This window comes from Sciurus vulgaris, assembly GCF_902686455.1.
Source record: "Sciurus vulgaris genome assembly, chromosome: 4".
In the NCBI taxonomy this organism is placed as follows: domain Eukaryota; kingdom Metazoa; phylum Chordata; class Mammalia; order Rodentia; family Sciuridae; genus Sciurus; species Sciurus vulgaris.
Window position 1 is genome coordinate 12,038,829 of NC_136464.1, and position 14,111 is coordinate 12,052,939.

General features: G+C 42.4%; 2 protein-coding genes across 2 annotated transcripts in view; one reads left to right on the forward strand and one right to left on the reverse strand.

The window, feature by feature from the left end:
* Window positions 1–8,855, forward strand: part of EIF3A (eukaryotic translation initiation factor 3 subunit A) — a 35,618-nt gene extending 26,763 nt beyond the window's left edge. The window contains exons 18-22 of the mRNA XM_079137151.1: window positions 817–905; window positions 2,257–2,945; window positions 5,186–5,387; window positions 6,211–6,401; window positions 7,611–8,855. Coding sequence (XP_078993277.1) covers window positions 817–905; window positions 2,257–2,945; window positions 5,186–5,387; window positions 6,211–6,401; window positions 7,611–7,852 — 1,413 coding nt within the window. The 3' untranslated portion in view covers window positions 7,853–8,855. The remainder of the gene's footprint in view (window positions 1–816; window positions 906–2,256; window positions 2,946–5,185; window positions 5,388–6,210; window positions 6,402–7,610) is intronic.
* Window positions 8,856–11,004: 2,149 nt separating this feature from the next.
* Window positions 11,005–13,899, reverse strand: NANOS1 (nanos C2HC-type zinc finger 1). Its single transcript, XM_079137170.1, has one exon. The coding sequence runs from the start codon at window positions 13,733–13,735 to the stop codon at window positions 12,863–12,865; it is 873 nt and encodes a 290-aa protein (XP_078993296.1). The 5' UTR covers window positions 13,736–13,899; the 3' UTR covers window positions 11,005–12,862.
* Between the last annotated feature and the right edge of the window lie 212 nt (window positions 13,900–14,111).

The following is a 14,111-nucleotide window of genomic DNA, read 5'->3' on the forward strand; positions in this document are numbered from 1 at the left end:
GGGGATTGTGAAGAGGTGGGAGAATTATGGTCTTCTGGGTATGTATGTTTCCTCCATTGGAGTGACCATGAGTTACATTGACTTTTAAGTTTGTATTTTTTCTCAGTATCCACTTGGGAAAAGTCTCTTGGCATAGCCTCCCTCTTTAGTAGCCCAGAGTCAGCCATGATGACAGGAGAACAATTATTATCTGGCCATGTGTCCTTCGGTGCTTCTCATTTGTAGCCAGTATTTTCCAGAGGGCCCTACATCCTTGAGTGTGGCCTTAGGTTATGTTTGTAGGAGCAGTCAAGCTGCATCGGAGTGTGCCATTCATGAAAAGTTTGTGCCAGATTTACCTTTTCATTGTAGGGTATTAAATATCTCCTGACACCCTTCCCATGGTTTTTAATACAGTGCTTTCAAAAGAGAAACACTGTTAATGTAACCATTCTGTGAGACATTTCATTTCATTCTACCCTTTGTTGTGTATGTGTGTGTGTGCTCATGCTTGCTTGTACTCCGTAGGAACTGTGAGGTATGTTTCAGAGCGCTTGGCCTTTTTTCTACATCATCATCTTCAAAAGGGAATTTCTAGGTCAATGGTAATCTATAGCTCTTTTAGGTGCTCCAGGTGGGTACTCTCAGAGTGATTTCAGGTGGTGTTTATAAAGCCAGGTACAATATTTGAGAATATTAGTTTGATGGTCAGTCTGATTGCTGTTTAAAAAAAAAAATTAAGACATGCTTTTATTTAAGGGCTTGAGGTTAATTTTGAAAATGTTTGGTAATATCAGCAGTTGTCATTATGAACCATTGTTTGCTTTGCTTATGCAGGATTCTCGTTGGGGAGATAGAGATTCTGAAGGCACGTGGAGAAAAGGACCTGAAACTGACTCTGAGTGGAGGAGAGGTCCACCAGAGAAGTAAGTAGAATTACAGAATTTTTGTCATGGATCCTGGTAATACTCTTGTTGGTGTGTGTTTGTGTGTGGGTCTGTTTTCCTCAGTACCTGGGATTGTTGAACCCAGGGATATTTAACCATCGAGCTACATCTCCAGCCCTTTTTAAATTTTTTATTTTGAGACGGGGTGTTGTTAAGTTGCTTAGGACCTCACTAAGTCGCTGAGACTGGAACTTGTGATCCTTGTACCTTGGTATTCCAAGTTGCTGGGATTGTAGGTGTGTGCCACCACACTTGACATCTATCAGTAGTTTTAAAAATCAGGTTTAGGGACTGGGGCTATAGCTCAGAAGCAGAGCGCTTGCCTGGCATGTGTGAGGCGCTGGGTTCAATCCTTACCATCACATAAAACTAAACAAAGGCATTCTGTCCATCTACAACTACAGAATTAAAAATCTATTTTATAGGGATGCAGAAAGGAAAAGCTGAGAATTATATGCATGCCTGCTTGTTTATTCCAATCTTACTATGGTGACTAACCTCCAAACATCTTAAGAAATATTTGCTTCGGCTCTTTAAATTCTCTAATAGTATTGAGTTTAGAGAATAAGAAGGCATAGCCCCATAACACTTATCCTTTAGATTTGTTAAGTAGATGTAGCTGTCCTTGAAATAACTACTGGTGGTAGATAAGAATGCCAGCTTTTTAGTTCCTGTACAGAAATTAGGTTTAGAAAACTCAATGTAAAATGTTTAAAAATTGCAAAGGTTTGTGGCCCTCACTCCCCCACTTTTTTTTTTTTTTTAAAGGAAAATTTTTCTTAAAGATCAGGATATTGAATTCAGACAGAAGTGTTTTTTTTTTTTTTAATTTTTATTTTTTATTATGATTATTCTTTTTGGTACTGGGGGTAATTAACCACTGAGCTGCATCCCTCCCCCTTTTGAATCAGTGTCTCACTAACTTGCTTAGGGCCTTGCTTTGTTGCACAGGCTGGCCTTGAACTTGGCGATCCATCCTCTTGCTTTAGCCTTCCAAGCTGCTGGGATTACAGGCATGTACTAGTGTCCCTAGGTGGTTTTTATTTTCAAATTTTTTGGTACTGGGGATTGAACTCAGAAGTGCTCTACTACTGAGCAACATCGCCAGATCTTTTTATATTTTGAGACAGGCTCTCACTAAGTTGCCTAGGCTGTTCTCAAACTTGCAATCCTCTTGTTTTAGTCTCCAGATTTGCTAGGATTTTAGGCTTGTGTCACCATACTGGCCTTAAGGGGTTTTTAAGAGGCAGTGAAATAAAATACGGTTCCTGAACGATGGTATGCTTTGTGAAAATACTTGACCTTAAAAATGTGTGGCTTATTCCTCTAGGGAGTGGAGACGTGGAGAAGGGCGCGACGAAGAGAGGCCTCATAGGAGAGATGAAGATCGACCAAGGCGTTTGGGAGATGATGAAGAGAGAGAATCCTCTCTCAGACCAGATGATGATCGGGTCCCTAGGCGTAGCATGGATGATGACAGAGGCCCTAGACGTGGTCCTGACGAAGAGCGTTTCTCTCGCCGTGGAGCAGATGATGACCGTCCTTCCTGGCGTAATGCAGATGATGACAGGCCTCCCAGACGAATTGGTGATGATGACAGGGGAAGCTGGCGTCATGCAGATGATGACAGACCCCCTAGACGAGGACTGGATGATGATAGAGGAAGCTGGCGCACAGCTGATGAGGACAGAGGACCAAGACGTGGGATGGATGAGGACCGGGGGCCCAGGAGAGGAGGTGCCGATGATGAGCGATCATCCTGGCGTAATGCTGACGATGACCGGGGCCCCAGGCGGGGCATGGATGATGACCGGGGCCCCAGGCGAGGCTTGGATGATGACCGAGGACCTTGGAGGAATGCTGATGATGATAGAATTTCCAGGCGTGGTGCAGATGATGACAGGGGGCCTTGGAGAAACATGGATGATGATCGGATCTCCAGGCGTAACGAAGATGATCGGATTCCCAGACGAAGTGAAGACTCCAGACCTGGTCCCTGGAGACCATTTGTTAAGCCAGGTAAAATTCTGGTATATAGGCAACTAGTTGAGATGCTTTGTGGAATCTGCTTGATGTCACATGCAGAGTTAAATTTTAATGGATAAATGACATCAGGTTATATTCTTATTTCCTGTTTATAAATAGACCTTTTTCCATAAATGCCTTATGCAGTGAATTTCAAGTCTAAAACTTCCTTTGTTGTCCCACACCCTGAAACAGATAACCTCACTTCTGTCTTCTCTAGAGGTGTTGGTCATGTTTTCTTTCTGTCTAATGTCTGCTGGTTTGACAGCTAGTTTTCTGTTCCCGTCACTTAAGTATTATATGTTCAAGTTCTATCCCAGGCCAGCCTTCTTGAAAATAGATCTTTAAAATGTACAATTATTAGATATTTGTGCGCACTCCTGTCGGCCATAGGATTATAGGTGGAAGAACTCATTTTCTATTTTCAGTGCTGGGTCTGCTCTTTTTTTTTTTTTTTTGCTTTATGATTCTTATACAGTTGTGTAGGTGTCTGTGACATGTTTGTGACCGTCTTAGGTGATGTCTGCCTATTGCACATAGGTGACAGCTGCTTTTTACACATGACATGTCTCCATTGGGAAATTCATTGATATTCAGACTCAACTTGTTTAAAACCTGTACTTCTCTGCAGGGTCACTGCTGTCTTAACTGCATAATCTAGATATCTGGGAACTCTCCTTTCCTCTGGTCTCTGTGTCATCCTTTATTTTAATCTTCGATTTAGTTCAGTTCTGCCTTTTTGATGTTCTTTAAACTACCCACTTTTGTACTCTCCCTGCTTGAACTTGGGTCTGGGCCACGATAATTTCTTTGAGCTCTTGTTTTTACCTTCCGACTTGTCTCTGCTGCTTCTCCTACTTCCAGCTCTTTTCTTTGTGCTGTGAAAATCCATTCTAAGTTTGGATCTAAGCGAACAGCTTCCTTACCTTTACCTTTGGTTTCTGCTCTCTCTCTTTTCTGTTCTGACCTTGGGCAAGTGACTTTTGTGTGCCTCCTATAAAATGGAGTTAACAGTACAATAGATTCTCATCAAATTGTGGTAGTTACATCTTATAAAAAGTTGCCATGAATACTGAGGAATCCTAGAGGAAGTATAATATTAGGTTCCTTTGGGCCTCTGATCATATTTTAGTCAACCAGTCATTATGCACCTATGTTTATGTGTTTGTTTCAGGGCACCTTATTTGAAACAAAATATTGACTCATGAGCCTAGAACTCACTACCAACAGTACTGTAACTTATGCCTGAGCAAAGCTTTTTTGACACATAATTTATTTTCTCCCTAAGAGACATGATTCATATCTCTTGTGCATTGGGGACACTAGATAGCACTTCAGTGGTATGCTTGGGCTGTTTTAAACAGCGAAGTCACCAGCAAACCTCCCAAAGGTAATGTAAACATGGCACTAAATAAATAATCCCTGAAAAAGACACTTGTTATTGTAAGAGCTGAAACTGGAAGGCAGAGAGCTGCCCACTGTAGCTGTCATTGTGTGTTGGGTGACTCACAGTTTTTGCTGCTCTGGAATGACTGTAAAAGTGCCTTAACGACTAAATGTTGGGGTTGCTAATTTTAGGCAAGCACAGACTCTGACAATAGAGATCAACTCAGCTATTGATAGGATTGATCAAGGCAATTTAGGCATATGGTTTAGGTTAGTGCTTTGCCTATGGTAATGTAAGTGTTGGCGACAGTAGTAATTGTTGGTGGTGCAGCTGTGATAAGCTTTCACTGAAATGTTTGCTTCCTTTGACCTCTTTGTAGATTCAGATCCATGGCTACATTCAAGACACTGGGCAGGATCAAAGCATTTGTCCTTGTTTCATGACTAGATGGTGGGTGGTAAGTGGTGGTTGACAGGAACATGAAAAGTCTTTTTTTGGTAATGAAGATTCTGAGAATGTTGCAAGGTATAAATGACTCATAATTTGGGCTTTAAGAGGAAAGCTCTTAAGTTTTGTGCTAAATTGAACAGTCTGTTTATCATCAGGACAGATTGTATACCCAAAACTTTGCTTACAGTAAGAATTTAACGATCTTTTTATCTAATGGGACCCAGGTAGTCTGTGCAGTGACACACAATGGCTTTAGGATTTTTTCTTAAATGAAATTGGAGTGTCTTAAATCATCATTTAAAATGGTGATGAATTAATGTCAACATTAAGATAGTTTATGATTGCCAATCTGTTTCTTGAGTGGAAAAATGTTTTTGCTGCTTATTTTAAAAAATAGGTGGATGGAGAGAGAAAGAAAAAGCTAGAGAAGAGAGTTGGGGTCCACCTCGAGAATCAAGACCATCAGAAGAACGTGAATGGGATAGAGACAAAGAAAGGGACAGAGACAGTCAAGATCGTGAGGAGAATGAGAAAGACCCTGAACGAGAGAGGGACAGAGAGAGAGAAGGGGATCGTGAGGATCGCTTTAGAAGACCTAGGTTGGTTGGTTTTTTTTTTTTTTTTTTCTTTTTTTTCTTTTTTCCAGGTTGAATGTTTCTAACTGAACTCTTTGTAGAGTTACAGTTACGATTCTTTTAAATACTCTTTGTGTGTATTCCAAACTAATTTCAAGAAACCTTTTCTCATTTATCTCTTAAATCATGTAAAAAAAAGTTTTTAAGAACAGTCAAGTTTATTTATTTTTTAAATTTTTTTCAAGTTGTAAATGGACACAATACCTTTTTTTTTTTTAAATTTATTTATTTTTATGTGATGTTGAGGATTGAACTCAGGGCCTTACACGTACTAGGCAAGTGCTCTGCCACTGAGCTACACCTCTTGCCCCAAGAGCAGTCAAGTTTTATTGAGCTTAAATTATCAAAAACCCATTACTTTTATTAGTGGTTCACCCTGCCAAAGTAGCCTGGCATTGATAAATCTAGCTCAGCACTATTAAGTACGAATTTCTGTAAGGATAAAAATTTTCTATATAGGTACTACCTGGTAGCCAGTGGTCACATTTGGCTATCGAACACTGGGAAGATAGTTAAGGAACTACCTTGATTTTTTTGTTTTTTTTCCTTTCTTAAAGTTAAATTTAAGTAGCCACATGTGGTTAGTGATACCATGTGGGAATCCCAGGTCTAGGTATCCTAATTTTGTTCTCCATGACTGAAATATCAGATTGAGGTCCAGTTATGAGTTTAAACCTTGTCCTTGTAATGTTCATAAAGTAAGCACCAAGTTGAGTATGATGTATTCACTTACAATTGTCTGTGTAGTTTACCATCAGCAAGAACTTGTCATTTTAAATGAATGCAGGGATGAAGGTGGCTGGAGAAGAGGACCAGCTGAAGAATCTTCGAGCTGGAGAGATTCAAGTCGCCGTGATGACAGGGATAGGGATGATCGTCGTCGTGAGAGAGATGATCGACGTGATCTAAGAGAGAGAAGAGATCTCAGAGATGACAGAGACCGGAGAGGACCTCCCCTCAGATCAGAACGTGAAGAAGGTATGGGTGTTATTTACAACTGCTGGAGTGTTGGAGAACAGCCATTCTGGCAGTTTGGGTTTTATGAAGTTACTTTGGGTTTTGCAAATTACTTTGTAAATTTGCATCAACACCCAAAACCAGGTAAACAGTCTACTTCAGTTTGGAACTTGTGATTCTCATTCACTGAATGGTAAAGCTGTGAAAAATCTCTAAAATTTAAAGTATGCTAATAGACCAAATTAGATAATGAGTAATATGTATTGATAAAATTTATTTAGTGAAAAGGAAGAAGCAGTTTTATCAGTTATTTTAGAATTAAGATCCTGGCAGGTAAGCACAAAGTGTACACTTTCTTTCTCTGAAATTTTATTTTAAAATAATTTTTAGATGTTGATGGGCCTTTATTTTATTCATTTATGTATATGTGGTGCTGAGAATCGAACCCAGTGCCTCACACATGCTGGCTTAGTGCTCTACCACAAGCCACAATCCAGCCCCTCTTTTTCTGAAATTTTAATAGTTGAAACTTTAAAAAATATTTCTAATGTATTTAAAATGCCCATTGCACTTAAGTACTTGTCTCACACTTAGTATTTCGTCTGCACAGCAGGATTTTAAGTTTATTTGCAGCCATTAATTTAAAATGTCATATTTCTATGGCTAATTTGGTGTTAAAATTTTCAATAAGAGCTCCAAATGCTTTCAGTTTAAAAATGTCCATTCACCTCATAGCCTCCATCTGGTGCTGGGGATTGAACCCATGACCTTTTGCATACTAGGCAAGCAGTATACCACTGAGTTACACCCTCAGTCCTTTAAAAACTTTTTGCTAAAGTTTAAAATTGCCCAGACTGTCCTTGATCTTGCAGTCCTCCTGTCTCTGTCTCTAGAGTAATTGGGATTATAAGCTTGTGTGTGTCTTCACACTCATTGGCGTAGCCAGAGTTTTGTCACTTTGTTAAACTTTTATAACTCTTCGTATATTTCCTAGGCCAATGATTTTTGCTTGTTTTCATATTTCGAGTTATATCTGTTAAATATGTTAAAGATTTTGTCAGGAATTAATAGTCAAAGTAATTAAAATGTACAGAACTTGTATATATTTTTTTAAAGTTGTGATTCTGTACTGTTAATTTTCAGTGTGGGATTTCTTTGTGGCGGAAGAATTGCTTTTACTTGAGTTAGGTTTGGTAGATACTTAAGCTTTATTTTCTATGAACTTTTTAGTAAGCTCTTGGAGACGTGCTGATGATAGAAAAGATGACCGGGCCGAGGAGCGGGATCCCCCTCGTCGAGTTCCTCCTCCAGCTCTTTCAAGAGATAGAGAAAGAGACCGGGACCGGGATCGGGACCGGGACCGAGAAGGTGAAAAAGAAAAAACCTCATGGAGAGCCGAGAAGGATAGGGAGTCCCTTCGTCGTACTAAAAATGAGACTGATGAAGATGGATGGACCACAGTACGACGTTAAGTCCCAAGATGATGGATTCAGATTCGTGTCTTACATAGGTTTGATCACATTCAAGGATTATTATACTTGTGCTTCAACCAATCTAAATTGGATTCTTTAATGTTGTTTCACCATAACACAAAAAGCATGAACTTGTATTAATCCTATATAATAGATTGATCATGCACCGCATCCACAGAAGGTTGGAAAACCACGCCATTTTCTGGAATTTAAGGTGTTGCATTATTTCATCAATCATTTGTTTACAAAAAAGAAAAAACTAAAAAATAAATTAAAAATGTGAACCTGTCGGGTATGGAGTAACACCTGTATCTTGGTATAGAATTGATCTTTTTTTTGTTTGATTTTGAAATATCTGATATTAATTTGGAATGAGGTGTAAGCTTCTGTTAAAATGTATTCGAAGACCCTTTAAACCAGTGAATCTGAAACAATTTTCACACCATTAGTGGTTGAAACATACCTTTTTAGGTATTTTGAGGTATTTACTATTAACTAAATTTAGAAAGTTTTTAGGTTCACTCTAAGTGCAGTAAATATTACAGACATTGGATACAGTGGGCTTTTCTGTAGATTTTACTTAAGAGGAGGTGAGTATAAAGCAATTTGCAGTCATTATTGTAATGACAATACTGTTCAAGTGCAAACCCAAAACAGTACAGCTTTTAAATTTTAAAGCATTTGGTAAACTCGCTGTTTTTTTCTGTTGCCAATAGCACACTGCTTTTCCATTAATGGAGATTTCATGCCTTTCAAGCATTTTAAATATGACAATATTTATAAATGTGCGATTTAGAGGAATTGTTTAAATTCTTTTTCCTAATTTTCTTTCTCTTCAGAATAGATTCTTTCAACAAGTAATTTGTAGTAATGACTGTGTTGACTTCAATTTTTGGAGTGTAGTAGCTATGTTAAAGATTAACTATTTGGTCTTATTGAAGCCAACACAGAACTTGCTGCTGTGTTTTTTCTTCAGTGATAAATAAAATACTTACAGAATTTGTTTTAGTGTTGATTTGTGATCATAAAGTGTTTTATAATGGTAAGTTTGCATATTCAGCTGAGTTTATTTTACTTGAGTTTATCAGTGTACCATTAAATGTCTCAGTGTTCAACATCAAAGAAAATAGAAAATAACAGAAATGCAGCTAGGACATTTCCTATAAAGTACTCTTCCTTTATTAACTGAAATGTCTTAGTTTCTTTGTCATTCTGTCATCTGAGTTGGTGTGTGTGTGGTGTATGTGAGAGACCATCTTGGATTTTCACCTGGACTTAGGGAAGAAAACCCATTAATTTCAGAGAATGTTTTTCACTAAGTTTTAGTGGCTATGGACACTGGAAATTATTACAGAGCAATGATGAGAATTCCTATTGGTAACAGTTACAAGGCCAGAAGAGGGAGTGTTGATGCTTTTTGACTTAATCAAATACAGCTTTTCTATTTGTTACCAGGGATGGAAATCACTTTTAAACACTTCATTTCTGGTATATCAAACATGTGGAAATCTTAAAAGGTCTTTTGTGGGGAATCTTTTCTTTCATAATAAATAAAAACTTCAAGATCAGTGACTATTTGGGGCAATGGCCTGCTGTGAGTTTGTTCCTGTAAAGCAGAGCTGTACATGTGACGTCACATATAAGCCCCAGTCAACATTCATTTTATCAGACTTGTTTAGGTGAGTCATATAGAAGCGCGCGCAACAGGTTTCAGGGCCAGTCTGCAAACCCACCTATTCTTGGACCACTTCCCAGACATCCTCTTCAGGGTTTCTTTGTCCTGGAAGTGAGAACTGAGAGCACAGCGGGAGGGCAGAAAGAGTCTGATGCTGTTGGTTTGTAATTCAGGTCTTGTGTTTCTGCTGTCCTGGACTCTGACCCTCCCTTCGCCCACTGTTAAGGTATTAAAGCCGTACAACCAACCCACTCACTGATGTGCTAGGAGGTGCCCATGTTCTCATGGCTTCTGCATTTTTAAAAGGGGAGAATGTTGTTATTAATATAGATGGTCTGAGGGTGGAAATATCATGGGTCCAGAAAAGACCCCGAGTTATCCACTGGGTGTCCATAGTTGCATACCTGGAGGGAGTTGGCATCTGTATGTGTGGGATGTCAGTTGGTGTTTTTTTTAAAAAGCATTTTGATTGTAGATTGATTTATTAATTTCATATAACTGAAATATGTGGGCACTGGAGGGAATATTATCAAGAAAATTAGGATTAACACATACTTTGCTTTCTCTTTGAAATACACATTTGTCATAATTTAAAATGTATGGTTTTGGTTTAATCTATGACATCTGTTCTAATACTAATCAAAGTTTGTAACTGCAACTTTGAAGACTGACTGGAGGAAAACTATAATACAAATAAAACAAACAAAAAACCCCAAAGGACCAGAAAGCCTCTGGAAATAAAGTCTGAACAGAAGAAAGCAGGTCAAGGCAATCTCTATCTCCACACTTGGTTAAAAAAAAAAGTCTTCAGAGTATTTCATGTACTTGTTACTTAGCATGTTCTTATATTGTTAGCAACATGTTCTTTTGATAACTTTTGTTTTTTAAACTTTGAATTTCTTTAAACAATTTTGCAAAATGCTTAGTTACTGTTTTCATGTCAAGTTCCAGGGATTACTTTTTTTGTAGCAGTATTCTCTGTTCATATTTTAGCTCTCAGTACTTCAATGTTAGCTGCAAAACTGAGGCAGATTTGCCAGGGCCAGGGGTGTGATATGGGGTACTTTAAATGGATTAAAATAATGGCCAACCAACTAATTGTAAGGAGACCTTGCCCAATACTCTCTAGGCTTTGGGACTTTACAACAAATTCCATGCTCAGTGTTCCCAGTTTTGGTAAAATAGTAACGATGTCAGAATAGCAAATGAATGGGCTGGGGAGTAGTTCAGTGGTAGAGCTTGACCAGAGTTGTGGGAGAATCCTGGGTTAAAATAGATCCTCAGTACAGAAGGAAAAAAAGCAAATCATCATTTATATCCCATCACAGGGATTTCTCATGTATTAAGGACATGTCAGTGTTTCCTGCTTGAACATGTATAATCTGAAGCAGTATAAGTTGGCTTAAAAAAATTCAAAGTAGCTGAATTGGTCCTGTCATGTGTCCAGTTCTTTCAGCCTGGAAAATGCACTGATTTGTTTATAGTGACCCTTTTGAAAAGGTAGCACAGAACAGTGGAGGTAACAACTTCATGTTGACCTTCAAAACATCCCCCCAAATAAAGCTCATTTAAATTGGCATCTTCAAGCACAAGACCCTGGGTTCAATCCCCAGTACTACAAAAACAAAAAACAAGAAAAGAACAATTAGTGGTTTCATTAAGCTACTTAAGCTCAGGTCCAGTCAAATCTGCAGTTCCCTGGTCTGGAGCTGTAAGAGTCACCAGTGATTGTTTTCTTGGTAAAATAACAGCTTGCCTGTCTACCTCTTCCCTTTGGTTCCAAAAGGGCCCACAGTTACCCAGCATTATTTACCCCAACCTCTTGTCTTCAAGTGAGTGTTCCAGATCAAGTCAATTTGCTATGGAGGAAGTTAGCTGTTTAATACCAAAGGAGTCTGACTCCTAATACCCTAGCTAAATCTGCCTACTGGTAGCTTTATGTACTTAGACTAAATCTCTTGGTGGTATTTTCAGATAGTTGTTTGTGCATTTCTGATGAGTTCCTCATAATTCACTGTGGTCTTTGCCTCCTACATCTGTCTTCATGGAAGGTAGCTTCGTGCTATAGTGTGGCATTCAGCATGGTGAATTTAAAATGAGCTTGGAAAGTCAGGTGGGGAAGGAACCTTTGTGAATCAGGTTTCTCACCGATAACTGGCAGGGTTGCAGAAGCTATCAGGGTCTTCTGTGAAGACTGGTTACAGGAGGGGAGCTGTTCCTTCTCTCCAATTCCAACAGTTCTTTTGATCAGTGCCAGTTTCTGGTGTACTGGTTATCTGAAGCCAGATAACTTGGAGTGGAATCTTCAATACAGGTTATTAAATGAGTCTTCTCATCTTCTATTTTAGTTTGGGGGACATTGGCAGGACAGTGGCCACTAATGAAGAACCCTTGAAATCAAGCAAGTCAGGATGAGCCTGAACACTGTTCTTAGTATTTGTGAAGAACTGGAAATGGGATTTGGGGGGCATGAAGAGAAAATGCTATGAAATCATATACTGTTACTGTATAAATACACGATTTTTTTTTTTTTAAACAGCACCATCTCCAAGTGTATACACAATATGATTATGACTTGGCACAATTTTTAAAGGTGAAAAAGGCTAGTTGCTAGTTCAGTAATAAAAGATCTGGTACATAAAAGGAGCTGTATTCTACCTGCTACAGACTGCATTTTACACCTCCAGTTAGGACAGAAACAAGCCACAAGGAGGGAATACCCACCCAAATTAATACTGGAAAGAACTAAATTTCACTTCTCATAATGCTGAAGCTACCAAGGGCTTGCTTGCTTCACCTGGAATTAGAATAACTAAGGACAACTAAAATATTGCATCAAACAATAAAATAGTCATTTTGCTGACATTCCATAAAATCGTCAGTTTTAAGCTCAGTTCAGAGGCTATTAAAAAAATATACTAGACCTAGTAAAGTGCCTCCATTCATAAAACGAAACATCCAAGATTAGAGACAATTTCATACCAATGCGCATCTAAAATAGGTCGACGTATACAGTAAACAGCGTCTCTCGGCTGCCATATTTCAGTTAGTGAAATACACACCCAGCCTCCTTCGCCGTTCTGGATGTGTGCAAACTAGAAACTAGAGACGGCCCCCCCCCAAAAAAAAAAAAAAAAATCTCGACGTCTAGTCTCAATCGCTCGACAGGAAGTACTCTGTGCCGACTTCTTTTGAAAACCCAGACGATGTTCAGTGTTGAGCCGGTGCCGACAGCTCAGCGCCTCCCCAGCAGGCAGAAGATGGTGCGCAGACCAGAACCGGGGGCAGGCAGGGACCCAGGTGTCGTCAGGTGCCCGTAGAGGGACCCCGGGCCCTCAGCGCAGTTTCTTGCCTGGCAGGCTGTCCCTGGCGCCGCGCGGCGGCGGACGCGCGGCGGGCGGCGCCGGCACTTTGGAGAGCGGGCAGTACTTGATGGTGTGCGCGTTGTCGCCGCTGGCGCCGCACAGGGGGCACGTGTAGCGACGCAGCACCGGACACAGCACTCGCCCGTCGGGGCCCTTCAGGATGTGGGTGGTGTAGAGAGCCACCGCCTCCTTGTTGTTCCGGCAGAACACGCACACCTGCAGCTCGGGCTTGAGCAGCCGGGCGGCGGCCGTCCCCGAGGTAGCGTGCAGTCGGGGCTCGGCCGCCCACGCCGGGGCCCGCTCCTCTCGCGGCGTCACTTCGGGGGTGGCGGCGGCGGCGGGCGCGCAGCCCAGCAGCACCGCGGCGGCGCGACCTGCAAACGGGCTTAGCTCGGCGAAGCGCTCCTCCAGCAGACCAGCCTCGGCGGGGCCTGCGCACAGCTCCAGCGCGCGCAGCTCCAGCGCGCCCCCCAGGTAGCGGCCCCGGGACCCCGGCTCATCGCTGCTGTCGTCGTCGTCGTCGTCGTCGTAGTCGGGCGGCCCCAGCGCCGGCCCCAGCGCTCCGGGCCCAGCCCCCGCGTGGGGGGAGCAACAGGACGAGGACGACGAAGAGGGCGGGGAGCCGCCGCCACCGTCCTCGCCTCGGGCGCAGCCGAAGCGCGGTTCACCGTCCACCGCCTTGGTGATGAGCGTGGCGAGCCCCAGGTAGTCGTTCCACGAGCTGAAGGGCTGCGGGTGCGCCTGGCCCTGGGCGCTCACGTAGCGGGCGCTGGGCACGAGCGCCATGGGCGCGGGGGCGCGGCCGCGGCGGGGCGAGCGGGGCGCCCAGGGAAAAGCCTCCATGGGCGGGCTGCGGGCCGCGCGCCGCCTCCCCGCCGCCGGCGCAGGCCGGACGGAAGGGACGCGCCGAGCCTGCCCGCCGGCCAGCCGCGGGTGGGGCCGCCTCGCTGCTTTTTATCGGGCCCGCTCCTCCCCGTGCTCCTCCTCGCCGCCGCGGCCCTGCCCCCTGCGCTCCCCCGCCCGGGCCACCTCGCCCGCGCCCCGGACGGAGGCGGAGCGGAGGCGGGCGGGCGGGCAGTGCGCGCGCTCCACTCCGACCCGCGCGACTCCCGCGCCCCGCACGCAGCGCCCGCCTCGCCAGCTGCGGGGCGCCTTTCATTCTGCGAGGGGGCGGGCGAGGCGCCGCCTCGGACCGCGGCGCTAACTGGCTGCGGACCAG

Excerpts from the sequence above, each read along its gene's own strand:
- NANOS1 (XM_079137170.1), bottom strand. The coding sequence starts at position 13,735 with ATGGAGGCTTTTCCCTGGGCGCCCCGCTCGCCCCGCCGCGGCCGCGCC.